The 26,000-nt window shown below is 49.2% G+C and overlaps 4 protein-coding genes and 1 long non-coding RNA gene across 9 annotated transcripts in view; 4 read left to right on the top strand and 1 right to left on the bottom strand.

The window, feature by feature from the left end:
- The window catches only part of LOC142903095 (uncharacterized), a 179,007-nt gene that overhangs the window by 82,590 nt on the left and 70,417 nt on the right, over window positions 1–26,000 (top strand). The gene's annotated exons all lie outside the window — the stretch shown is intronic.
- Window positions 1–26,000, top strand: part of LOC142903135 (uncharacterized) — a 143,995-nt gene that overhangs the window by 62,412 nt on the left and 55,583 nt on the right. The gene's annotated exons all lie outside the window — the stretch shown is intronic.
- On the top strand, window positions 240–2,998 carry ccdc28a (coiled-coil domain containing 28A). The gene is made up of 5 exons (XM_076048672.1): window positions 240–954; window positions 1,047–1,225; window positions 1,310–1,464; window positions 2,086–2,108; window positions 2,231–2,998. Exons 1-5 carry the CDS (start codon window positions 770–772, stop codon window positions 2,283–2,285), a joined length of 597 nt encoding a protein of 198 aa, XP_075904787.1. The 5' UTR covers window positions 240–769; the 3' UTR covers window positions 2,286–2,998.
- On the top strand, window positions 3,135–15,447 carry ect2l (epithelial cell transforming 2 like). Of its 2 annotated transcripts, XM_076048670.1 has the most exons (21): window positions 3,135–3,868; window positions 5,104–5,216; window positions 5,506–5,668; window positions 5,759–6,014; window positions 6,797–7,013; window positions 9,994–10,129; window positions 10,232–10,397; window positions 10,630–10,755; window positions 10,859–10,951; window positions 11,083–11,292; window positions 11,456–11,559; window positions 11,627–11,734; window positions 11,841–11,927; window positions 12,015–12,124; window positions 12,200–12,347; window positions 12,427–12,500; window positions 12,606–12,762; window positions 13,706–13,771; window positions 13,949–14,037; window positions 14,537–14,709; window positions 14,891–15,447. In XM_076048670.1, the coding sequence occupies exons 1-21, from the start codon at window positions 3,713–3,715 to the stop codon at window positions 15,022–15,024; spliced, it is 2,886 nt and encodes a 961-aa protein (XP_075904785.1). In that variant the 5' UTR covers window positions 3,135–3,712; the 3' UTR covers window positions 15,025–15,447. The 2 variants fall into 2 exon arrangements, with proteins under 2 accessions (XP_075904785.1, XP_075904784.1); XM_076048669.1 differs by lacking the exons at window positions 13,706–13,771; window positions 13,949–14,037; window positions 14,537–14,709; window positions 14,891–15,447 and having other exon boundaries at window positions 9,997–10,129; window positions 12,427–12,699.
- Window positions 15,559–26,000, bottom strand: part of filip1l (filamin A interacting protein 1-like) — a 38,571-nt gene continuing 28,129 nt past the window's right edge. Inside the window, exons 1-3 of one of the 4 annotated variants that reach the window (XM_076048668.1) lie at window positions 25,683–25,839; window positions 20,097–22,956; window positions 15,559–16,091 (exon numbers count right to left, since the gene is read on the bottom strand). In XM_076048668.1, coding sequence (XP_075904783.1) covers window positions 15,921–16,091; window positions 20,097–22,841 — 2,916 coding nt within the window. In that variant the 5' untranslated portion in view covers window positions 22,842–22,956; window positions 25,683–25,839 and the 3' untranslated portion in view covers window positions 15,559–15,920. Of the gene's footprint in view, window positions 16,092–16,759; window positions 17,014–19,537; window positions 22,957–25,682; window positions 25,840–26,000 lie in introns of those variants that run through there. The other 3 variants (XM_076048665.1, XM_076048666.1, XM_076048667.1) reach the window with 3 other exon arrangements.

The raw sequence follows: 26,000 nt of genomic DNA, 5'->3' as shown, positions 1-26,000 counted from the left end.
ATAATAATAATAATAATAATAATAATAATAATAGTAATAATAATAGTAATAAATGAAAATATAATCTTTAATGTGTGAATTTATTGTCAAAAGTATTTACATACACATTTTATATTTCATTTTCACCGACGGAGTCATATCATTTCATGGATACTGGACTTTTTCGTGTTAAATATGAACAACGCAAAAAGTCAAGAAGTGACTAAAAAAATGGAACGCGTCCCCTTTGAACGAAAAGTTTCAACTGGTAAAATAAATCCAAAAAAACTGTTCCTGGTGCGAAATTACATTTATTAACATTTATTAAGAGCCGTCTTTATTTAACTTCTCATATCACTATTTAATTATTACGTTATACTTTGTGGTTTTCTTCATGTTGTTATCTTTTTACAATGCAACTCACTGATCGGTGAGTACAGAATTGGAACTCGCCCTTTTCTTCTTCGCTGCGTCCGACCAAAACAGGAAGTTTTTCTTCTGCCCGTAGTTTCAACGCTAGCTCGGTCTCCTATTACCTGTTACCCGCATATTTAAGCCGTGTGGATTGTGCGGCTGTGTGACGAACGGGGGGGTGAGACGTCTCAGCAGCGGCTGTGTCGCCAGTATTTAACCCAAAATCCCGACGAGAAGTGACGGCTAGCGGCTAAGCTAACACCCGGCTAGCTCAGTTCAGCTCGACCAGAGACGATGTTCCTGGACGTTTAGTTGCTCGCGTCGAGTTGACACAGTCACCAGTAGTTGACACAGTCGTCGCCAGTAACATGAAGTCATGGAGGAGCGGAAGCTAAAGAGGAAGGTACCGAAGGCGGCGTCCTCCTCCTCCGGGGCGGCGGCGGCGACTGCGGCTGCCGCTGCGAGCTCCGGCCAGAAGCCGAGCGCCTCCTCCGGCGGACGGAACCAGGGCTTCAGCCACAACACGGGCACTCACTCCAGCCAAAAGAGCAAGAGCAGGAGGTAGGAGCCGCCAGCGCACCTTACTGTTGAAACCGACCGTTTATAACCAGGCTGTTCTGTGTGATCACGCGAGACTGTTGATTCTCCTCCAGGGGGGTTCGGGATAAATCCAGGCATCACTTGGGTTCGGCCGGTAAATCGAACCAGAACCAGGCTCAGGCGCCCGTCGTCCAGCACTCCTTCCTGACTGACGTGTCCGACGTCCAGGAGATGGAGAACGGCCTGCTGAGCCTCCTCAACGACTTCCACTCAGGGAAACTACAGGCGTTTGGTAGTTTGGAACTCCTCACAGTTCATTGGGGGGGGAGTCACCACAAGCTGTATGCTAAGTGTTAGTGTGTGTATTTCTATCCAGGTAACGAGTGCTCAATCGACCAGATGGAGCATGTGAGGGAGATGCAGGAGAAGCTGGCCCGCTTGCACTTTGACCTCTACGGTGAGGTGGACGAAATGCCTGAAGACCAGAGGAAGATGGCATGCGACACCAACATGGACAAGCTACTTCTCAACGTAGGGCCTCGCTGTCGGCATTCCGTTGTTTCTCCTTCTGAATTCTTTTTTATAACAAATTGTTAAAATATAAGATAAGTTAAATACGTGAAGGCATTCCTGTGGCCGTGGGTCGATGTTGCGAATGTGCGCGACTTCTCAGATGGGATTGAGCTGCTCATTCCAAGAGATTAAGTGTGTAATTAGCTGCTTGTCGAGGCTTAAACAGGCTCAAACTTAAAAGATGTGAAATCACGCAGCTTTAAATAATTCCCCCTCTACCCTTACCCCCAAATGCCTTCAAATGTAGAAGAGCCATTCCTGATTTTATCTGGTTTGTCATATGATATCTCTCACTCATCTGTGTGCTGAGGTATTGTGACCTTTGTGACATCACAGAGGGCTGAATTCCAGACTTCAGCACACAATATTAAATGTGGAGGAAGCGGAGGAAGAAAAAGATGGTGCCTCTTTTTTTATTTTGGGGAGTTGACTGAAGGATAGTTAAACAGTATCATTGTTTAAGAAATGCTAAGGTGAATTTATCACCATCGAGTGGCGTTCCCTCTGTTGGCCACTAGATGGCAGTTGGTTGCTTTGACACTGATGCTCGCCTGTCTGTGATGTTCTCTGTCTCCACAGCTGGAGGAGTTGAGTTCTTCCATGTATCCTTGCTGCTGCTTATTTGAAACAAACCTCCTCATGTTTGACGCCCGTCTCATTCCGTTCTGAGCTTATTCACATTATTTTTCCGCCGCGTCACTCCTTGACTCTCGGCGCCCTCCAGCCAGAAGCTGAACCTGGCCGACTCCCAGGAGATCCCCAGGACGGCCAGCGTGTGACATGGACTCCGGCAGTCTACTGTGTCCCACATCTGAAGGTGGAATGTTGGAGGGCGAGCTTGACGCACTTTCATTTAAGTGTTTGGTTTTTCTTTTCTCTGTTTTTAACAGCAGGTCTTTTTGCTGTTCACCAGCGTTTCCCAGACAGACGTATTGTACCACGCCGTGACTGAGGCACGTTTCCAATCATAAGCTCATCAGTCACGGTTTCTTTAGAATTGATAAAAACTTGTCAGTTTAGACTAATACTCTAACGTTAACCAAAGTGAAGCAAGTGTGACTTCAGAGTTCCAGCTGCTTTCCTGTTATTAAGATTTAGAGGATTAGACAAAGTCTTTAACCAAATTGTAACGTATGAATCTTTGCCTCCGAGACTTTAAATCTGTGTGTTTGCACATATCCTGTCTAGCACGCCGTCACCATAGTGTGACGCCACAGTCATGCCTTAATCTTATTTCACTCATTTTTGCCTTATCGGCTCTTATCAGATCTTTTAACAGATTGAAAGCAACAAGGAAGTTGTCAGTTTTAGATTTTTTTTTTCTTCCTGATGCTGCGTTTATAAGATAATCACTCAATGACATTTTTGATTGTGAACTCTTTTATTTTGCCACATTTTAATATCGGAGGATCTCTGGGAGGAAGTTGGGGCGACACTGATGTGTTTTAACTCTCCGGTGGTTTTAAAATTCCTAATAAATGTGTTGTCTGAATCTTGGGCTCTTATTTTCTTTCATTTGAGGGGGCTGTAGGTGTGGAAGCGTGAGTACATTATAACATCCCCCATTGTGATAGTATAATGAAATGCAAGTCACAGGTGTGTTGTGTGTAACTTTTGTCATCATCAAGCATAGATTTTAAATATATGCTTATTATGTAATAAACACTGGTAAATTTCTGAATGATCACAAGTACACTCTGATTGTCTGTAAAACTATATATACAACTATAAACTATATTAATATCTGTGACATTGGGTTTTTTGTAACAATGTATTAACCCATTTTTTTATATGAAAGTCAATGTTTTGTGGGCGTTTTCAGTGTTTTTTTTTTTTTTTTTTAAATATATTTCTTTGTTTTGAAGCTCTAGCTAGCACCTCTCCCTTGTGGTATCACATGGAATTATTCACTGTTTATCATAATGTGAACGCTCCGTATTGTATACCAGCTTTCTACTTGTTTTTTTGTTGTTTAAAAAAAAAAAAGCGTCTCACTGAACTCAGGCTTAGACTGTTTGCTGTTGATCTCATTAATAATTAATACATGAGACTTCTGTGTATCGGCATGCGCTCATCCTGCTGTTGGTGCGTCCCCATAGCTACCGGAGGAATGGGGTGGAGCCGCATCGGTTCAGTCAGTCAGTCAAACTTACAGTCACAGTTTGGGGATAAATAAAACAACTTCGGCTTGCTAAGTTTCCCCCGCATGGAGCCGAGCTGGTCAGCCGGAGCCCCGCACTCGGTGAAGCGGTGGCAGCTCGCCGGGACGGACTACCAGCCCGCGGCCGGAGAGTGCAGCCTCCCCTCGGGGAAGCAGTTCAGTTCCTGGACGCCCCTCGGCCACAAGGAAGCCAACCAGCAGGTGAAGGATAAAGATTCTGGTTTTGTTTTTAAATGAACCTTCTTTCTTTTTTGTCTTCTTTCTTTTTCTTCTTTTTTTTTTAAATGGTTACACGAAGAAAAGCACCAAGTTCTATTGAAGTTGTTGGTTGTTGTTGTTTTTTTTGTCTTTGTTGCACCTGTTTCGTTGAATTAATTTAATTAAGCGCACAGGTAATGCTAATTAGTCATTGTACACACGAACACTGTTCTAACGTTGACTTGAATGTCCTGTTAAGTTTTAAATGAGTAATGTATAATAATGTGTAAAAGTTAGTTCCGGTTCACTGTGTGAAAGTATTTTCCTCGTAATTTCCAAGAGAACGAATCGAGGAGCTAAACCTTCTCTTGGACCGTTGTGTAACTTCGTTTGTTTATTTGTGTTTTGTTTTGGGCTTTTTTTTTTTGTTCTTGTTGTTTTTTGCCTGGTTTTACTGAGAGCAATAAAGTTTATTTAGCCGTTTCTGTAGCTGTTCTGTTGACCGCAGTTAACGTGAAATATGTCACTTTCATTCTCTCTAAGAGCCTCACGGTGCCAAACCTTCTCTTGGACCTTTTGTGTGACGTATTTTAGGACTCAACTGTGTTTTGTTTTGTTTTTTGTCTGGTTTCACTGGGAGTTAAAGAACTAACTGGGCTGTTGTCCTCTCCTCCAAAGAGTTCAGGGGCCTCATTTATCATCATTTATCAACAGTGTTGGATTCAATCATTTCACTGGCCCCAACTTATATCTATTTCCCATACAGACGTTACCAAGAAGCTGGAGGAAAAAAATGAGGATTCAACACCATAATTAGTTGGAGCCATAGGTTGCACGCATATCGCAAGAAAAGCACCATAACACAATGCATTCATTATGTCAACAGGAAAGGATTTCATTCAATCAATGCACAAATAGTCACAAATGGCAAATAGTCACATTGTCAAGTCAGCTGAGAAATATCTCAATGAAAAGTAATGTTGAGATCAGTACGCATATAAAAAAAAAAAAGAAGTGCCAGGAAAAAGGAGTCAAATAGATTGGGATTTTGTTATAAGATCATATAAAAGTGTTCAGCTATATTCACCAAACGATTTAAGGCAACACATAGCGATTGCTTTTCATTTTTTAATGTTGAAGCTGACCGCATTTGCAGAATCTGCAGCTAACAAACTTAGCTGTTGATCAGCTAGCTTCCTGTTATTCCCAGCTGACCCAGTCCCTGACCTTTGTCCCAGCTCTTCGAGGAGAGGGTGAACCTGCTGCTGCGCTGGTTCGACTTGTGGAGCGACCGGCAGCGGAAACACCTGCTGCGCCACCTGTTGGCCCGCTGCAGCGTTCCACAGCTCAAGTGAGCGACTTTGCTCCTCACCCATCACTACGCCTTGTGTGAACATTTCATTAAAGTGCAATAAAACACTTGTAAATAATTTGTAAATAGTCCAACTGTCCAAATAGATATAAATATTTATTTTTCCTTTCTTACTCTATGAATATTTTGTTTATTTCTTTTCTGTTCATACAATGTTTTTCTTCTCTTTGCACAACATTCTGTTGCGATTATGCAAATTTCCCCCAATGTGAGACAAATAAAGGCATACTATTCTGTCCTACGATAAGAACCAATACTATTTGTGCAGGCTGTGTCGGGATCTGCTGATGGAGGCGGTACCAGTGACCCGGGTCGACTTCACCTCGGTGCTGCCTCGCTTCCTGTCCCTCTACGTGATGTCCTTCCTGAGCCCCAGGGACCTTTGCTCGGCCGCCCAGGTCTGCTGGCACTGGAGGTTCCTCGCCGAGCAGGTGAGGGAATGTCTGTGGTGATGACCTTTGACCTTTAACTGTCCCCTGTCCCTCTTCACGAGCCTTGCATCCTCTTCCCCCCCGTGCCAGGACTGCGTGTGGGCCAGCCGCTGCCTCAGGAGGGGCTGGTTCCTCCCCTACGTGCCGGCCGAGAAGGAGTTTGGAGCCTGGAAGAGCCACTATGCCTCCTGCCTGGCCAGCCTGGACTGGCTAACGCCACGGGAGGCCGCCCGCACCTACGGCACCCTCAACCAAGCCAGTGCCGGGCCGGCTGAGGAGGCAGAGGAGAGAAGGAAAGAGAGGAGGATCAGGCAGATGATCCGGGAGAAACTGCAGGAGGAGAAGAGTGAGTTAGAGCAGTGTTTTTCAACCTTTCAGAGCCACAGCACATTTTACACAGTGGAATTAATCCAATGGCACATCACAAATCCAAAAATGAGACTTAATAATATGTCCTAATAATGACAATGTAGTCTCTTAATTTATTAATTTGATAAATTCATTTATTTATACTCACTACACTCACTGTGAAACCTGGGCCTGTTTAGATGCACACAAAGCTGATATTTTGGGAGGAGGCTTACATGCATTTTTAAAGCACAGCCACTCCACAATGGAATGATATTATTTTTTTTCTGACCAATTAAGTGAAACTGGATAATTTCTCACGCCGCACCTGGCATTATTTCACGGTACACTAATGTGCCGCAGCACAGAGGTTGAGAACCACTCAACTTTATAACTATATACTGTTTACATTCTGTCCATTTGCACTATTTACATTCTGTCCATTTGCACTATTCGAGGGCATTTTATATCCGCTTCACTATTTTTATTTTTATATTTTACTGTACATTGAGGTTTTTTAACTATTGTAATTATTATTAGTATTATTATCTTTAATAAGTAGCTGTCCAAATTTTTTTGTGTACGACAATGGCAATTAATGTGATTTTATTGAATTGTAGTTACTTCAATTCATCCCCACAAGGGGAAATTCAAGTGACTTTCAGTTAGCTGAAAGACAATAGACATAGAGCAATCTATATGAATAAAAAATGTGTAATCCAAGATTTTAAACATTCACATTTATGTTCATGCGCTTGTGTTTCTGATTCTGATCTCCAGGAGAGTTGCTGAGGAGCAGGAGGCCGTGGGGAAGCAGTGCCAAGCTAGGGGGCGCCAGAGGTGACGGCGCCCAGACGGGGAGGCCTGCCTCTGGTGGGATGTTCAGCTCTTGGCCTTCACTCTCTGGTCCTCCTAGGAGCGCCGGTTTCCCTACTTCCTGTCTGAGCCTGGATAGAGCAGCGTCCCGGAGCCTGGAGGGAGTCCAGAGTCCCGGCAGGTGAAACATTTGGACCGAACCGGTTCATCCGTCAGGCACGAGAATCAGTTCCCTGTCCAAGTAGTCAGTCCTGCCTATTCAGATTCAGATTCAGATTTCTTTATTTGCCATTGTGTAAACACGTAGGAATTTGTTTTGGCAATGCATGTGTGCATTTCAGTTCTTTTCACATATATATCAACTAACAAACATACAACACAGTGCAATGCGGAAGTAAACAAAGACCATATATATAATAATATACATATATAGATAAAGTGCATGTTGGGATTAGTTAGTGCAAGGTATTTATGTACTGCTGGTGGTGAGTGCTGGTGTCACTGGAGGGGCAGAGGGGGGGAAGCCAGAGTCATTAAGCAGCCTGGCGGCTGAGGGGAAGAAGCTCAGTTTATGGCGAGTTGTAGTGGCCTTCAGCAGCCGCATCCTTCTCCCAGAGGGGAGCAAGGTGAGGAGTCCGTGACCAGGGTGGGAGGGGTCGGCCATGATCTTCCTCGCCCTCCTCAGTGCCCTGGAGTCGTGCAGGGACTTTAGGGAGGGCAGGGGACGGCCAATCACCCTCTCTGCAGAGCGAATCACCCGCTGCAGCTTGACAAGATCCTTAGCAGCTGCAGCGGGGAACCAGGTGATGATGGAGTGGGTGATGATGGACTCGATGATGGCCATGTAGAAGTGGGTCATCATATCCCTCGACAGTCTGAATTTCCTCAGCTGCCGAAGGAAGAACAGCCTCTGCTGGGCCTTTTTCAGGAGGGCCGTGATGTTACGTTCCCACTTTAGGTCCTGGGAGATGGTTATACCCAGGAACCTGTAGGACTCTACGGCCTTCACCTGGGTGCCTTCCAGCATGATGGGAGGGGGTGGGGCTGCGCTCCTCCGGAAGTCCACCACCATCTCCACTGTCTTTCGTGTATTTAGCTCCAAGTTGTTGTGGTTGCACCACCTCCGCAGCCGCTCGATCTCCCTCCTGTAGTCTGACCCGTCCCCCTTGGAGATGAGGCCGACCAGGGTGGTGTCGTCAGCAAACTTCAGGAGCTTGACCGAGGGGTGGATGGAAACACAGGTGTTGGTATACAGGGAGAACAGGAGGGGGGACAGGACGCAGCCCTGCGGGGAACCGGTGCTGGTGGACCTGGAGCTGGAGATGCTCTTCCCTAGCTTCACACGCTGAGACCTGTTGGTCAGAAAGTCCGTAATCCACCTGCAGGTGGAGGCAGGTACTTGCAGCAGGGACAGCTGGTGCTCCAGGGTGGATGGTAGGATGGTGTTGAAGGCCAAACTGAAGTCGACAAACAAGATCCTGGCATAGTTGCCGGCAGTGTCCAGATGGTTTGGGGTGTGGTGCAGAGCCATGTTCACGGCGTCCTCCGTGGATCTATTTGCTCTGTACGCAAACTGCAACAGGTCCAGTTCAGGATCAGTGATGCGCTTCAGGTGAGCCAGGACAAGGCGCTCCAGGACCTTCATGACCACCGAGGTCAGGGCCAGGGGTCTGTAGTCATTCAGGCCTGTGACCTTGGCCTTCTTGGGGACGGGGATGATGGTTGAAGCCTTGAAGCATGCTGGGACACGACACAGCTCCAGTGAGGTGTTGAAGATGTTGGTAAACACCGGGGCGAGCTGTTCAGCGCAGTGCTTCAAGACAGAGGGGGAGACAGAATCCGGGCCAGACGCCTTCCGGGGGTTCTGACTCCTGAGCAGCAGTTTCACCTCTCTCTCTGTAACAGAGAGGGAGGATGTGGGGTGGGAGGAGAGGGGCACCCTAGTGTATGGGGGTAGTGGTTGTGGTTGTAGCTGGGGGGGTTGGAGGGAGAGGGCGGGTGGGGGAACTCTCTTTCTCAAACCTGCAGTAAAAGTCATTGAGCTCGTTCGCGAGGAGGAGGTTGTCAGCCGCCTGCGGGGACCTTGGCTTGTAGTTGGTGATGGTCTTCAGGCCTTTCCAGACCGAGGAGGAGTTCCCCTCAGAGAGCTGCTGGCGCAGTCTCTCGGAGAAGCGATGTTTTGCCTCCCTCACTGCTTTGGCAAACCTGTACTTGGCCTGCCTAAACAAAACAACATCACCGCTACACCTGGCCCCCTCCTTCTCCGACCTCAGCCTCCTGAGATGAGCTGAAAACCAGGGCTTGTCGTTGTTGTAGATCTTCCTGGAGCGGATAGGGACACACACCTCCTCGCCGAGGCTGATGAATGATGTCACAGTGTCCGTGTATTCATCCAGGTCCTTTCCAGCCTCAGGTCCCGCCCACCCGACAAAGTCCTGGTCACAGCCCGCATTTTCCAACCATGCACAGAGTCTCTCACTCGCCTCACTGGACCACACTCTGAAGCACCGCACCACAGGTTTTGATATTTTTAATCTCTGCCTGTAGCGAGGGATCAGATGGATGAGATGGTGATCTCCATTGCCCAGTGCAGCACGGGGGACAGAGTGGTATGCCTGGCGGATAGTGCAGTAGCAGTGATCCAGAATATTTGTTCCCCTAGTGGCACAAGTGACCTGCTGTCTGTATTTGGGGAGAGCCCTGCTCAGATGAGCCTGGTTAAAGTCCCCGAGCACCACAGCCAAACTGTCCGGGTAAGTACGCTCCGCCCCCGACAGCTGTTCGGTCAGTGTGTCCACTGCTGCGGTGACGTCAGCATCCGGAGGAACGTAAACACACACGAGGATGAACGCGTTAAACTCACGGGGGGAATAGAATGGGCGACAGAGTATGAAGAGAGTTTCAATGTCAATGGAACAGTGTTGTTGCAGCACTGTCACGTCGGAACACCAGCGATCGTTCACGAAGAACATTAATCCACCTCCACGCGACTTCGCTACTGCCTCGAAGTCTCTGTCGGCACGAAACGCGGAAAAACCCTCCAGCGTCGGGTCTGCCGGTTTCAGATGCGTCTCCACGAACGCAAAAACAGCCGTGGATTTGAAGTCGTTGTCCCGCGAAACCAGCAGCTGGAGTTCATCCATCATGTGTTCCCATGAAAGCAGGAGACACAACCACGCCAGCCCAGCCTTGTCCTCATTCACCTGCAGCCCTGCACCTCCAAGCCCCGCCCCCCGGGTCCACCTGCCCCACCCACCTCTCCTCCTGCTCGTCTCCAACAGGATCCCTGCCCACGAGGTAAAATCAACCAAAAAAAGGGGGAGGGGGAGAGGGGATCTGAAAACAGGAAGTAGGAACACACACACACACACACACCCGTGATGTCTCTCCTCCTTCCAGCTGCTGCTGGGCGGCGTGAAGGCGGCGGTGCTGGTGGTTCTCTACGACCACAGGGAGACGCTGGCCTCGCTGCTCACCCAGGCGGAGAGCGCCCTCTGCGGGCGGACGGTGCAGCGGCTGGGCTTCCTGGCCCCTGGAGGGACGCAGGACGTCCACGTGCTTCAGAGTGAGGACCACAGATCCGTAAATGACCTCTAATTATTGAATACATCTCTTTAATGCTTTGTTCATTTCTATATGTACTAATTATTTGTATATATGTATACATATAGTGTCCATTAACCTGTAATTATTATCATTGTTTTTATTTCCCTTTAAAAATGAGTCTCCTACATGAATCCTTGCGTCTAAAAAACAGCTGTTGTGTTATTTGTGTATTTTTTCTACTGTTCCCACAGGCAGCGTCCTGTCCGAGAGGACCCTGCTGACCCCCGACCACAGAGAATTCTGGGAAAAACTCAGCGGCTGGGTGGAGCCGGGCGAGGACGGAGGCGTTGACATCTTTTGCCCGCTGGGTGCTTCGTGTAATCACGCACCACATCTTAAACACACTTATCAGACATGTTCACTGTCTGCAGTTCTTTACGTGACCACTGGGTGTCGCTCCTCCTCTCCCTCCTCCTCCAGTGTCGGGTCTGACTCTGATGAGAACTCTCTCCACTCTGAGCGGGCTGCAGGTCCGGGCTCCGCTGGGCTTTGCCACCGGAAGCTTCCAGAACAGTGAGTCAGCAGGTTTTGGCTGACTAGCTGCCTTCATGTCCTGTCTTTGTTCAGGCTTCTAGTCTGCAAAAAACTAGTGATGAAACTGAGATGTCCATGTGCTATGTTTAACGCTCATCTTTTCCTCCCAGTCCTGGGTGAGTGGTGTGACAGCAGCATGCGTGTCGGACCTGCCAATCCGCACTTAGTGACGGCACCGGCGGTGCGCTATATATGGGACGGCGTCCTGCAGGCCTGGTGCAGACAGGCCCAGTGGATGGAGGAGGCCCTGGGGGAGCTGAGGCCCCAGCTGGGGCCCCGGCTGCAGGGCGTCGGCCTCCTGGCCAGGGGCCGAGCCCTCGGTATGGTGTGTGTGTGTGTGTGTGTGTGTGTGTGTGTGAGTGTGTGTGTGTGTGTGTGTGTGTGTGTGTGTGTGTGTGTGTGTGTGTGAGAGAGAGAGCTCAGTTATGATGGTGGCTTCAGATGATTCTGCTGCTGATGAATCTCTTAATTCTGATGATTCAGGTCGTTTTCTGTTGGAGAAAATTGGCCTGGAGGAGCCGCGCGTGTCCGCCAACGTCACTCAAGCCCTCGCCCAGGGACTGGCTGCTCTGAACCGACAGGAGGAGGTGAGAACTTCCAACAGGAACAGGAGCAGAAAGGTCAAAGTTCATCATGATGTTCTCCCACCTTCAGGCCAGACCTCTGCAGTTCCTGGCCACCTTCCTGACTCGCTGGCCAGAGGAACGATCGGAGCCACCACCTTCTGAGGGAGATCTCTGCAGGATCCCTGAGCTGCCTCAGGTGTGTGTGTGTGTGTGTGTGTGTGTGTGTGTGTGTGTGTGTGTGTATCTGTCTGTACTGACATTTGGTCAACACAGTTGAGTCCTGAGCTTGTGTGTGTGTGCAGATGGTGGTGGACTGGAGAGGAGCCCTAGTCAAAGAGCTGCACCACAGCGAGAGTGTTTACCTGGCCAGACTGGGCGCTGTGCTGAAGGTACGTCTGTCTGTCTGTCTGTCTGTCTGCCTGAGACCATTGACCACCACCACCACCACCACTTCCTGTCCCTCCACCATGCTGAAGGTCTACCAGGAGCCCCTGGCAGCAGCTCTGGCCTCCAACAGAGCAATCCTGAGCTTCACCGACCTCCAACTCATCCTCAGCCCCGTGGAGCAGTTGCTGGAGCTCAACAGGTGGGCGCACACTCACTCACACTCACCTGTCCTGCAGCATGTGTGTGTGTGAACGTGCCTGACTTTCCTCTGCAGGCTGTTCCTGGTCGACCTGGAGGCTCGGCTGCAGCGCTGGAGCCCCGACGGCTGCGTGGGAGACGTGTTTGTCAAGCTGTGCTCCAGACTGCCGGTCTACAGCAACTACCTCAACAACTACAGCACGGCCCTGCACACGGTCGACAAGGTTCACACACACATACGGACACACAAACACACATACACACTGCTGCACTATCCTTCAAACAACTGGTTGTTATTTTCAGTGCAGAGAGGCGAAGCCGCTGTTCCGAGCTTTTCTCAAGAGGGTTGACAGGACACTGGCTACACACACCATGAGGCAATGTCTCACACACAGACACACACACACTCACTCATGCAATCACACACATACACATTTGTGCTGTCTTTGAATTCATGAAGGGTTTTGTTGTGCTTTGTGCAGTCTGCAGGAGCTGCTGCTGTGTCCGGCCTGGAGGGTCCAGGAATACGTCACCCTGCTGCAGGCGCTGCAGGTGCACACACACCCCGGTCACCCCGACCACACACACCTGTCCTCCGCCCTGGAAGCTATGCTGAGGCTCAGAGAGTCTGTGCACAAGGTACAACTCACGCACACACAATCACAGTCAAATAGCAGATTGAGGGGTAGAGCCACAAAGCGATTGCCCGGCACCAAAAACGGTGATTCCGATCCACAGAGAGGACGCAAACGTGAAAATGGGCGGGAAATGCGCCGAGGCGCAGGTAGCAGGATTGCGCCAGACTCATTTGAATGTATTTAAATGAGTCATGACGCGCAAAAGGACACACCCCCTTCTATGCAAATATGCCTCATTCAAACAGTTTGACAGACGGAGACACCGCCAGCCAGAACCAGGCGCAGCTTCTGTCTGTCAAAGTGTTTCTGGCTTCTGAGTGAAACTTTCCTCTCTGAAAAGCCTGAGATATATATATATAGCTCCCCAAATCTTATATATAGATAGGCATAGACTACAGTATATATGGCAGTATTTTAGATAGGCTATGGAAAATACAAATGGTCCTCAGGTGTTGGTGACTAACGCGTCTTGCGTCTTGACTTTCTTTCATTATGGCAGCAGTCTTGGTAGACGGAGGAGGCATCGTAATGCCAGGAGCACAGGAGCGTTTATCCTAGCAGAGCTACGTAGCTCGTTGCTTCAGCAGCGAGGGCAGCCGGCTCACCATCTGAACATTTTTGTTTTCTTTTCCGTGCATCCATGAACACAAACCAAACACACGCACTCACCAACAACCTTTGGTGCAAACTGCTCTCAGGTTGCCAGACCACAACATTCGCACCTGTTTCAGGTGCCGCATTCGTGGGCGTGTTTGCGCCTGCATGTCCTTAGCGCAAAAACCTTTGTGGATACCCGCATCTGTGGCGCAGATTGCAGCCGCAATCTTGCTGCAAAACGTGACGCATTTTACTGCTGCGCGCCGTTCTTTGAGGTTCTGCCCCTGAGTGTTTGTGTGTGTGTGTTTTATTTTATTTTATACCCAAATATTCTGCTTCTTCTACAGTTGAAGCGAAACTCTGAGAGAGACGAACTGCTGGAGGAAACACAGCGGCAGATCAGAGGATGTCCTGTAAGACAGACAGACACACACACACACACACACACACAAACACACCTCATAAACGGGAACAGCAGGACACCAAGTCAACATTTTAGTGTGTGTGTGTGTGTGTGTGTGTGTGTGTGCGTGCGTGCGTGCGTGCGTGCGTGCGTGCGTGCGTGCGTGCGTGCGTGCGTGCGTGTTCAGGCCCTGAGTGAAGGCAACCGGCAGCTCATCATGACCCAGGAAGCCGTTCTGCTCAGGAGCCCCGACAATGAGATTCCAGAGTCGCTCAGGTGACCAGAACAAACCTCAACAGTTGGTGATTTATTATTTTGTTATTTTTTTAAAAATGAGTTTTTTGTTTCAAGGGGACCTATGATACTCTTTTCTGATACTCATTTCCGGGCCTTTGTATTTGATTTCTGGCCCCTCCAGAGCAGCGTGTAGATCTGTGTCTCTCGCTTTGCTGTCTGTTTACTCACCAGCTCACTCCGCTGTGATTGGTCAGAAAAGAGGAAACGCACAATAGGTCTCCTCTCAGTTTTGAGCAGATGGTGCAATACACACAACTGACCACTAGATGATGACAAAGCACTTCTTATGAAGCAGCCTGACCATTATGTGCCGCAGCAGATAGCAGGTGTGGTAAGAAGAGCCGATGTAATTGAAGGATGGATGGATTTTTAGTACTGATCATCTAGAAACATAGTAGAGGTGTTTTGAAGAGCTTTAAGTCATTTTTTCATTTTTTTCACTTTTAAAACTAACGGCCACCTACTTACTCACTCTCAGGGTGTTCGAGGAGGTGTGTGACCTCGGCCTCTTCCTGTTCAGCGACGCTCTGGTGCTGACGCGGCGCACCGTGCGACACACTCCTTTTAGCCTGGCCCACCGCGACACACACACCTTCCTGGCCTCGGTGGCCCTGACCTGCCTGTCGGCCAGGGAGCTGACACACACTCGCTGTGAGTTCATGCACGCACGCACACGCACACACATACACACGCACACACACACACACACACACGCACACACACACACACACGCACACGCACACACGCACACGCACACACACACACACACACACACACACACACACACACAGGTCTAGGGAAAACTCAGAGGTGTGTGTGTGTGTCACTGCAGACGTGAGCCATGCCTTCGTCCTGGACGGCGCCCGCCGCTCCTGGGTCTGTGCGGCGCTGCGAGCTGAGGAGAGAGAGCACTTCCTGTCTGCGCTGCGCTCGGCCATCCACTCGTCGCTGAGCGCTCATCAATGACGGCGCCATTCAGAGGATGTTTGACTAGGTGTGACTATTTTGACCTTTTTTAGTTAATACTAAAAAAAAACACTACTGCTGCTCCGAAAGTATCACTTCCTGTAGAAGTATGCACAGTTTTTCATTTTATCATTATTTCTTTTTTTAATTTGCAACCAACTAAACAGTCGGTGTGTGTCTGCTAATGTCTGGTTTTAATAATGTTTTTATATCCTTGTTACGAATATATAAAACTAAACTAGTGCATCTACAGCATAAAAAATCTATTTCCTGCACACAAAAAAATGTATAACCACAGTCATACGTCTGTACTCCCAGAGGGACCACGATCATGTTGTTGTGTTTGAAATGTTTGCTCATATTGTTTCTCCAGTTAAAGTGTCATAGCTGGTATTAAAGTCTACTGCAATTTAACACAAAAAAGACTCTTTATTTTTGTCTACTTTTCTAAATTCTGACTGTCCACTGCAACTTTCATTTGGAATTTGCACCTTTTCAAGCCGTCATCAAAAAAAGAGACATTTCTCCTTTTTTCCAAGTACAAAAATTCTTTATTGATAATCAAAAAAACAAACAAAAAAAAAAACAGAGGAGGAGAGGAAGATCAACACTACGACGACTTATACACCTATTTACATTATTGCCACGTGTTCTGAAAAACCATCCGGCGGGGGTGGCGGGGTGGGGGTCGACACAAACATCGACGCTTTAACTCTAGTCGGACTCGTGATTGCAACGTCAGGCGACCAACACTAGGCGGCGCCTCGTATTTATTTACAGCTAAAACACACAGACGGTGAATCTCGGGCGAGTCCCAGCCAGTCAAGTCTAACAATTTCCTGCTTTCTGGGAGCTAGTCTCCACCTACTGGAGAGAGGGGGCGGGGCTTGATGATGTCACAGCCTGCGGTTGGCCAGGTGAGGGTTGTTGTTGTGCACCGGAGCTTCGCCGCCAGCTGATGCGTTTGTCTTGCCGGACACCGTGCCGTTGATTCCTTTCTGGAGGCTGCAGCCCTTCGGTTTGGGGATTCGGGTGGGCCCCGGCCGTCGGAATGCTTCGAGAGGAATCTTTGAATAATAATAAAAGACAGAAAGTAGTTAAAATAGTTGTATACTGGTGAGTATGGTGCAGTGAAAGAAAACGTCATACAAATATATTTTCATGCAGCGAAATTAGGAGCTTTTTCCAGCTGGTGATCTGCTGGTGCAGTACAAGACGTTTACCACTAGATGGAGACACATTATCATCTAAAGGTGGCTGAAGGCTGCTGCTTCCCTGTTCTGTTATTTTGACACGTATCAGGATTTATATCACATGACTTGGGTGAGGAATAGTGACGGAAAAAAATTACCAAAATAATGGTTTAGTCCATGTTGTATTGAATTCATTGAGTAAAGTAACAGTTTCATAAATGGAGCAATTCAGAATAAAGCTCAATTGTCATTTATTATTATTATTATTATTATTATTATTATTATTATTATTATTATTATTATTATTATTATTATTATTATTAGTGGTAGTAGTAGTAGTAGTCGTAGTAGTAGTAGTAATAATAATAATAAATAAACTATTATGTTTACATTGTATGTAATTAATGACTATATATTGTATATTTCTTATATATTGTTTATTTTTATTCATAATTTATTATTATTCAAAATGAAACTGCATTATACATATAATGTTTTAAATGTAATACTCTAATTAATATTTTCGTTAAAATTCCTTTTTTTAGGGGACAGGCTGTGATGGGCTAAGATTTGCATTAATTCACATTTAATATCACTTCATCATTGTGATTATCATCGTTCTTTTTGCACTCACTTTAAACAAACTCAGTTTTTAACATTTTTTACATATGTTTATGGTTGGTTTTTGAATTGCTGGTTTGTTACTGGTTTGTTTTTCAACAGTGTAGCGTGTTTCCTGGTGCTGTAGCGTGTTTGGCTGCATCACAGTTTGCCTGTTCACCTCCTGGCTCCTGACCTGACAGACAGATGAAGTGTGACAGTGTTGAAAAGAAACGTGACAGACACCCTTTTTTTTATTTATATATATATATATATATATATATATATATATATATATATAGTTATGTCTTCCAATCTTTTTCCTTGCTCGACATTTGGGGGCTAAAACTTTTCCTCATTTATCATCCTGATGTTCTCGTTCTCGTGTTCTGATGCCCCAAAGTCCCCGAAGCGCGGTGACCTCTTTGACCTCTGAGGGCCCAACGCCGCTGCCGGTCGAGGCCTTTTCAACAAGTTGCATCACACCCGGCTGGGGTTTATTCTGCTCGGCAACAACACAAAAACCTTCACTCATCATCCTGGAGGATTTGTCTCAGAATTAATGGGCCAGATAATCTGTGCGGGCTCGGTGTCACGGCAGTGGCACCGTCGGTTTGACGTGGAAGGAAAGTTTTTAAAGAAAGCTGCCGTAGCAGCAGGAGTCAAGTCCACTGCTTCCTCTCGGCTGTTTCCACGGCAAACAAACACACCGTTTGTTTTGGTGTGAGAGAGCCCCGGCCCCCCTCTCTGCTCTCTCTCTCCCACACACACACACACACACACACACACACACAGCACAGCACAGCACAGCACAGCACAGACTGTCTGCCTGCCTGCAGCCTTTTGTGTTCAGGCTGTTCTCAGTTTCAAGGTGAAGCAGATTGTTGTTGTTGTCGCAGCAGGAAATCCTCCTGCAGGCCTGATACCACTTGTCATTTCTGGCACGCCGCGACTTTCACACCAGTAGCCAATTGTTTAAAGAAAAATCACACCGCCGCAGTGTGATTTTCTGAGTGAGTGAGTGTGTTTCTTCTGCACTTCATCCACACACACACACACACACACACACACACACAAAACCCAGGCTGCAGTTAATCAGAGAGCCACACTGAGTGACTGATTACAGCTCCGGCTCCTCCTGCCGAGATAAAGACCTTCATCTCCCTGCAGCACCGGCCCTGTCTATGTCTGTTTTACCCAGAATGCCCGGCTCTGTTGCGGACGAGCTCGCTGGGCTGCCTCACGATGACTCGGCCCAGCCTGACGTGAGTCAGGGAGCGCGGCTGAGATCTGCAGACAGCTTCTCCAGCTGTTTGTTTTTTGTTTTTTTTTGCCTGGATGCTTTTTTTTGCCTGGTGCAGCTGCTCGCTCTCTGCACCGTGGCCTGATGATGGCGCCACCACCGCCGCCAGCTGTGCCTCCTTCCCAGCCAGCCTTATTTGTTCAGTTTGATGGCCAGATTTTTAATCGTCTTCTCGCTGTAAAGCCGGGGGGTGGGGGGGGAGGGTTTCTCAGCGTCTGAGAATGGCGATGACTGAGTTCCAAGTTTGACTCTCAGCACCAGTTGTCTTCCCTTGTGTGAATGACTTGTCAGTGTGTGTGTGCGTGTGTGTGTGTGTGTGTGTGTGTGTGTGTGTGTGTGTGTGTGTGTGTGTGTGTGTGTGTGTAATATATCCATGCTCGGCTAACCTTTTAGAAAAATGAGGCGGGAATGTTTGAGTATCCTGGTGAAGTACGATCCGTTGAAGATAAGTTTTATGAACTTCTACAGCCATTTAGCGTTCCTGGCTAATTGTGCTGGATTTTGAGTTGTTTGTCCTGTTTTGATCTGTTAGCGACTTTGCACATCGGCACAATTCCTCTATATGACAGCGTTGTGTTGTGTTAACGGTATTGAACTTCCCTTTCACCACGTCCATCATCATCTTTCCTGCCGGCATCAAAGTAGTCAAGTTTCCACTGCGGTACCCCAAAGAAGCACACACACACACACACACATACACACACACACACACACACACACACACACACACACACACACAAACAGATGGACACACAAATCTTGAGTGCAGATGCACAATGGAACATTGTGACGTTTGCGCACATGATTCATGTGAGCGTACGTGATTCATTTTTTCAAGAGGGAGAATAGAAGGGGGATTTTCCTTGTCCTACATATCGTATGCAGTGCAATTATTATCAATTCTTAGAGCATTGCTTGGGCGAATGCCGGGCGATTAAGGCTTTTTTGGCTGGGCGGGCGGAACAGCGGCCGAGTGTAATGATGGCGCCCGATCTGATAATTACACACAGTTCCCCTCTGAGCAGGACGGCCATTAGTCTTCTCCTAGATTGTCCAGCTTTAAATCTTCTGTGATTTCTATAGACGCTAGTCGTAGCCTGTTTTAGCTTCCACGGCAACATCACAGAGTCGCTGTCGCTGTGAGTTAAAACAATGTTACACACACACACACACACACACACACACACACACACCTCTGTGATGTGGTGAGTTTGTGCAAACATGTTAATCAAGTCAAGTCAATCAAAATCCAAAAAGTTCCTCTGCATGCACCAACAAAAAAATGAAACTCAACTTTGCATCTTTGCTGCAGAGCCATTGATTATTTTTTTTCCACCTTCACATTGAAAACATGCTGTGCAATGTGAGACAAACCGGGAGGGGAGTGAATTACATGACAAAAAAAAAGGTAAAACTCTTTGCATTTTGCACACTTTAATTCTCAGAAAACCCAATTAATGCATGGTGTGTGTATGTGTGTGGTTAATGATATGAGAAAAACTGGCACAATACATCGGTGTGAATAGGCACAACTACATGGCAAAACAGGCCGCAGGTGGCCGAGTACAAATACAGTAAGTGCACTTTTGGTCAAAAAGAAAAGAAAAAAAACCCAGGCGTTAACGTCAAGTTCAGTTCAAGATTCTAATCTAGCGCTTTCAAACTTTTTTTTCTCTCTTGTTTTGTTTCTTCTTCTTCTCATGCAGGCAAACAACAACAACAATACAACACAACATGTTTCAATGGGTCACACAGACGCAAAGAATATATATATAAAACATTCAAAACTCCAGTTAAATCTTGACGACACACACACACACAAGGTACGTGGGTGAAGGTCGGAGGCAAGGTCGCACAGGCGGGAGTCAGTTAATGGAGGGTGGGATGGATGAACGGGTGGGTGGGTGGATGGGCGAGAGGGTTGGGGGCGGGGTCTCAGGGTTGGTGGTTATTGGTCAATTGGAGGCGCTACTTACTGTAATCTGTGATGGCCGGGGGAGGGGCGTGGAGGCGGGCTTAATCATGATGCTGCTGGTGATTTTGCCGTTGCCTCTGACCGTGGGCGAGGTGCCATTGGTCAGCACCGGCGCCCTTTGCTCCCCCTGGTGGCAGGAGGAGGGGGAGGAAGTGGCGGGGCTGATGCTCTGGACGAACGGGCCCCCCAGGTGGATGTGGATCTTGTTGTCCTCGGTGGTGATGACATTGGGGCCGCCACTGTTGGACCGCTGCACCTGCCATCCGCTCTGCCTCTCGGGGGTCACTCGGAAGAGGGCGTGGCCTCCGCCGCCACCACTGCCGCCCACCACCTCCAGCGGCTCGGCCGACTGGCACCGCTCGGGGCTACCGCTGGTGGTGACCGTCACGATCTGGATGGGTGACATGGCCCGATCGGGTGTGGCCGAGCCGCACGAGTCCGACGGCGTCAGCGCCCGGCTTGGGTATGCCCCCGCCGCTGCCATGGCAAACGGCGACAGCGCCCGGTCGGGCGAGCACGACTCCTCAGGGATTCCTCTGCACTTGGCCGTGGGCGAGACGGACTTGGCGTTTTGCGGCGACACAGAGGTGTTCTGGATGATGGTGATCCTCTGCTTGCCCGCCCCGGCGCCGCCGCTGGTGGGTATGACGGCGGTGCTGGTGAAGGACTGCGGGCTCTCGGCGGTGGTGGGGCTGGTGATCTCCAGCGTGGCCGTGTTGTGGCTGTGGTCGGGCGTGACCTTAATGTGCAGCGGCTGGCCGGGACTGTGGGTGAGCACCATGTCGCCCGCGTTTCTCGGCGGCACCTTTCCATTGATCTGGTGGTGGTGACCGGCAACGTCCTTGCCCTTGAAGAACGCCGTCCCTACGCCTCCACCTCCTCCGCGCGCTCGCCTCATGTTGTTGTTGAGGTTGTTGAGCATAGACGGGCTACACTTGCTCAGCTGCCGCTCGTTGGCATTCTCCTCCTCGCCCCCCTCATACAGCCTCCCGTTAACCACCGCCCGCTCCAGGGGCACCAGCGCCCTGCCGTCAGCTGACACCAAGTCCTGTGGCTCTGTCTGGACCTCCTTGGTGGCCACGTGGAGGTCTGAGAAGCGCCTGCCGTTCATGCCGGGACGCAGGCTTTTGCTGAAACGGCGGTAGCGCTCCAGCTCCCGGGTCAGCGTCTCCATCTCCCGGGCCAGCTCCTTGTTGCGGACCTCCTGCAGGGTCAGCTTGCGCTGCAGGGTGGAGTGGTCGGTCTTGACACGGCACATGGACTCCTCCGTGCCCATGTACTCGTGGATCTTCTCCTTCAGAGCGGCCACCTCCCTGCTTAGGTGGCTGGACTTAGCCTCCTCGTCCTTTAGCCGCTTGTACAGCACGTGCTCCTGGTTCCACTCTTTCTTCTCGGCCAGCTGATACTTTGAGAGTTCCCGCCGAGACATCTCCAGCTCCGCTGTCAGCGCTCTGGCCCGATCCTGCTCCATCGCAAACCGCTTCTCCAGCGACTCCAACTCCTCCGTCTTCAGGAGGTCACCTTCTGCCACCTTCATGTCCTTCAGCTTGCGCCTCAGCCGCTCCACCTCCTGCGTCAGGTCCTTGACCTTGTTGTCCTCCTGCTGGTAGCGGTTGGCCACAGGGGTCTTGATGTGCTCCTCCTTGGCCTTGTTCCACTGGTGCTCTCGCTCGGCACTCTCTAGCGCCTGCATCCTCTTCTTCATCATGTTGATCTTGGACTCTAGGTCGCCATTCTTCTCCTGCTCATCACTCAGCTTGTCCCTCAGCTCATCTCGATCTTTGGTGGCGCCACGCATCTTCTCTTCCAGCTCGGCCTTTGACCTCAGCGCCTTCTTGCTCTCCTCAATCAGCTTCTCTGTCACCGACGTGACCTTGTCCTGCTCAGCCTGCAGCTTCCCGGTGCTGCTCTGCACCTTGTTCTCCATCTGCTTCAACTTCTCCGCCATGGCCTTCCTCTCGTCCACCAGCATCACTGTCAGAGTCTTGAGCTTGGTGAGGTCCTCCTTCAGCGCCAGCTCCGTCTTGCCCAGCAGGCCCTCGGCAGACTCCAACTCCTTTACCCTGACATTCAGCACCTCCAGCTCACTGCTCAGCACCTTGGACACCGTCCTCTCCTTCTCCAGGTTGCTCTTGAGCGAGCCACACTCCTGCTTGCTCTTGCTGAAGGCGTCCTCCAGCTTTTCAAGGTCCATGATCCTGTGGTTCAGCTTGTCCAGCTCGGCTTTTAGACCACGGCTCTGCACCGCCTCCTTTTCCAGCTTCTTGTTGAGGTCCCGGCAGTGGTCCTCCATGCGGATCAGCTCCTCGTCCTTGCCCTCCATCTCCAGCACCCTCTTGCGCAGCTCCTCCAGCTCGGACATGAGGCTGGAGTTGCCGCACTCGCCGCGGCTGATCTTGTCCCTCAGCTCCTGCAGCTCCTCCTCGGCCCGCCGCAGCGTCTTATTGGTCTCCTCCAGTTCATCCAGTTGCCGGCTGAGTGCTGACAGCCTCTGCCGCAGCTGCCGGTTCTGGGCGTCCTCGCCACTCAGCTTGGCGGTCATGGCCTCCTGGTCTTGGTGGTGCAGGGCGTTCTGGTGACTCAGCTGGGCCTCCAGGCGAAGGGCCTTCTGCTCCTCCTCCTGCAGGCGGGCATTCGCTGAGCTCAGCTCCTCGTGGGCCTGGGCGGCGGTGGCGCTCAGATCCTGCACCTTGGCCGTCTGCTGTCGGAGCTGCTCGGCCAGACGTTGCTGCTCGTCCACCACCATCAACGCAAAGGACTTGAGTTTGGTCAGCTCCTCCTTCAGGCCGCTAACTTTCTTGCCGTTCTCCTCGTCCTTCCTCTCTTGATAGGCCTTCTCCTGGTCGATGAGCAGCTTCAGTCTGTCAAACACACAAACGGAAACATTGTGAAGCGACCAGGTTCATATCTTAACGTCCTACTGGCAGGTTTCAAAGCAAGTTGTGAACTGAGACTCTTTTATTTCCTCTAAAAAAAAGGATCTAAATAAACTGTGCAGCACTCCCCCTAGCCCCCTCCCCCATCTCACGTCATAAACACCACCACCGTTGTGCCTCTCAAAGGAAGGACCCAAATCTCTGTGTCACGGAAAATTCAACACATCATAAAGAAAGCATGACTCCAACTCCCCGCAGGTCGCCTGCTGGTAGTCTGAAAAAACTGCGGCCTCTGCCGCATTCTTTGGTGTTGCCTGGTTGCCAGACTGGGTTCACAGACAAACAAGTGTTGCCAAAAACTGGGCCCTCAGTGTAAACAACGGCTAAATCTCCAAACCTTCCTCCCTAGTTGTTTTTTGTCAGAATGCACCTCGTTGAGCTTCAATACAAAAAAAATGATCAGGCCTAAAGTCAAAGGTTCTCATGAGCCGTCGCTGTTTACGACCCAACTGGTCCTCCTGGATAATCCTAAAGTGGGGAACGGGGGCCAGAAATGTCACTGCTTGCCAATAACTCTGGACAATGGTGAACCTAGAGGACCTAAGTGGTGTTCCGTGTCGGGCGAAGTCGGGGTCATTGGGTCTGGCACATTCTGCCGACCCTGCCTTTAAGGACCCAGACTGGCTGGCCGAGTGCAGCTGCCAGGCTTTTCTCCAAAGCCAGAGGGCCCTGCTGGCATGGAACAATCCTCTAATGAAGGGCTTCCTCCAACCTCACCCCCCACCACCCTCCCTCCCTTCTGGTCTTTCTTATATATGTGAAGGAATTCCCCCCTGCTTCCAATTACACTGCCGCAGTTTACAGAAATCCCTTCTCTCCCCCTAAACACACACTCACACACACACACACACACACACACACACACACACACACACACACACACACACACTTAGTGAGCCCTAATTCCATATGAAGCCTGTGGGCTGTGATGTAAGTGCAGGAGAAGAGGGGTGAGGGGATGAGGTGGGATCAGCGTGGATGGTGTCTTACATCAGTAGCTGTGAAAGCTCTTTAAAAAAAAGATCATGCAGCGGGAACATGAGCATCCTGTCTGCTGTCAAGCCGTGTGTGTGGTGGCTGCTGTGACGACTCTTTAACTGGTTTCCAGTTAATAAACGCCATCTAATAAACCACCGCATGATAGCGCGGCCACCAAACCCGGCCGCCATACTAGCGTGCTTAGGTTCAAGTGTTCTAATAGGCCAGATGCGTCTGGGTTTTCTAGTTCAAGTTCAAATAAAAAAAAAAAAACATATTTAAAATCTGCTCAGAAATTCCCCAACGAAAAAAAAAGAAAAAGGGAACTCATCTTTTGCTGCTCATTGATTAACTGTATGATTCTCTGAATCATACAACTGGAGCTCCACCCATCACAGCTGTCAGGGTTTCAGTAACTAATTGCAAAATGAAAAACATGCTAATTATCTTGCTTCTGTATGTTTGTGCTCTATTTTTTATTTTATTTCTGGCTTTGCCACCTTATCAAACCCACCATCTGTTGAGAAGAAGCATAGTGAGGGTTTGTTTATCCAGAAAACTTTCGGTTGCTAGGTGCCCAACGGACTCGCGAGCTTAACTTCTTCTGTTCTTTCCTCCTGTAATGGCTGTTTATTTAAGCCCCTTATCTCGCTCGCCGCTGTTTTCCCAAGTGATGTCATGTGCCTCATAATAGACGCCCGGTGGTAAGAGCGCTCTGCTCCCAAAAAGTGGGAGTGGTCGGGTGGGTCTCAGTGCTACGGTGGGTTCTGGCACTTAATGTGCCTTTTAAAAACGGTGCCGACTGAAACCAACGCACTCCTCCTCCCCCCGCTCCTTCTCTCTCTCTCTCTCTCTCTCTCTCTCTCTCGCTCTCTCTCTCTCTCTCTCTCTCTCTCCTGGAAAGTGTGGCTCATTCGCCCGCCTCGGCTGCCCCACTGGTCATCAGGTCACGGACGTTAAAGTCCTCTGCGACCACTCCAGGGGCCCCGAGCCGCTGAGCGCCCAGAGTGCAATCAGCTTTCATTGATATTTATTAACTTCCCGCGGGTGGCGATGTGCCATGAGAGTTAACGGGGGGGGGGGGGAGACATTAGTATAGATATACAAAAAAATTGCCTTGTCCTTCAACACTAAAATTCTGAGATGTTTCCAACTCATCATCCTGTCAGCTGATGACTGATTCAGCCGGCAGGATGACGACAATAATGATTCACGGTTTGAATGAGCACTTTCTTGAAACACAGATTTTTGTTGACCATAAATCTGAGCCTCGCAGACATCCAAGTATCTAAGTACATTTTTTAAAAAGACAAATAATTAAAATGAAATTATTCATTAGTTTGCAGCAGCACAGGTCCACATGTCAGACAGATTGGGTTTCTTTTCTTTCTTTTTAACAAGTTTGAATGTCCTTTAAGTGAAAGCTGGAGAGTTCTCTAATCTCAGAGTAGTTTAACTTCCGGAAAGGTTTTTAAATCCCAAGAAGTTTTCTTATGGGTGAGCAGTCGGCTGTGTAACCCTGTAGAGTCGTGACATATATCTCCCTCAAACTCCCTAACACTCCCTAAAGCTCCGGCTGCGAGTCGGTGAAGAGATGCTGCTGGACCCTGGACCTCTGCTCCGGACCGGCGCTGGTCAAACTTTTTCTATGATGAAGTCTTAAGTTTTCCTACCTGTGTATAAACTGCGATGGCTCCTGGCTTCACTGGGACAAAGTCCTGGTGCTGCGGACTCCTCGCTCTCACTCTGCTGCACTAGTAGCTGTAATGTGGGCATTCCTGCAGTCACACCAAACAATAAGGGATGTGCTGCTGCTGTTGCTGCTGCTGCTGCTGCTGCTCAGGACCATTACATCATCAACATGCCCTTATATGGACCTGTGCATTGCCGACACTTGGAAGGGGTGTGCTTACTTACTCTGTGTGTGTGTGTGTGTGTGTGTGTGTGTGTGTGTGTGTGTGTGTGCGCGCAACTTTTCCTCACTCTGCCAT

Source organism: Nelusetta ayraudi, unplaced genomic scaffold (genome assembly GCF_046127955.1).
Source record: "Nelusetta ayraudi isolate G7.1 ecotype Tasmania unplaced genomic scaffold, CSIRO-AGI_Nayr_v1 ptg000106l, whole genome shotgun sequence".
Taxonomy (NCBI): domain Eukaryota; kingdom Metazoa; phylum Chordata; class Actinopteri; order Tetraodontiformes; family Monacanthidae; genus Nelusetta; species Nelusetta ayraudi.
This window is presented reverse-complemented; position numbering and strand designations above follow the sequence as displayed.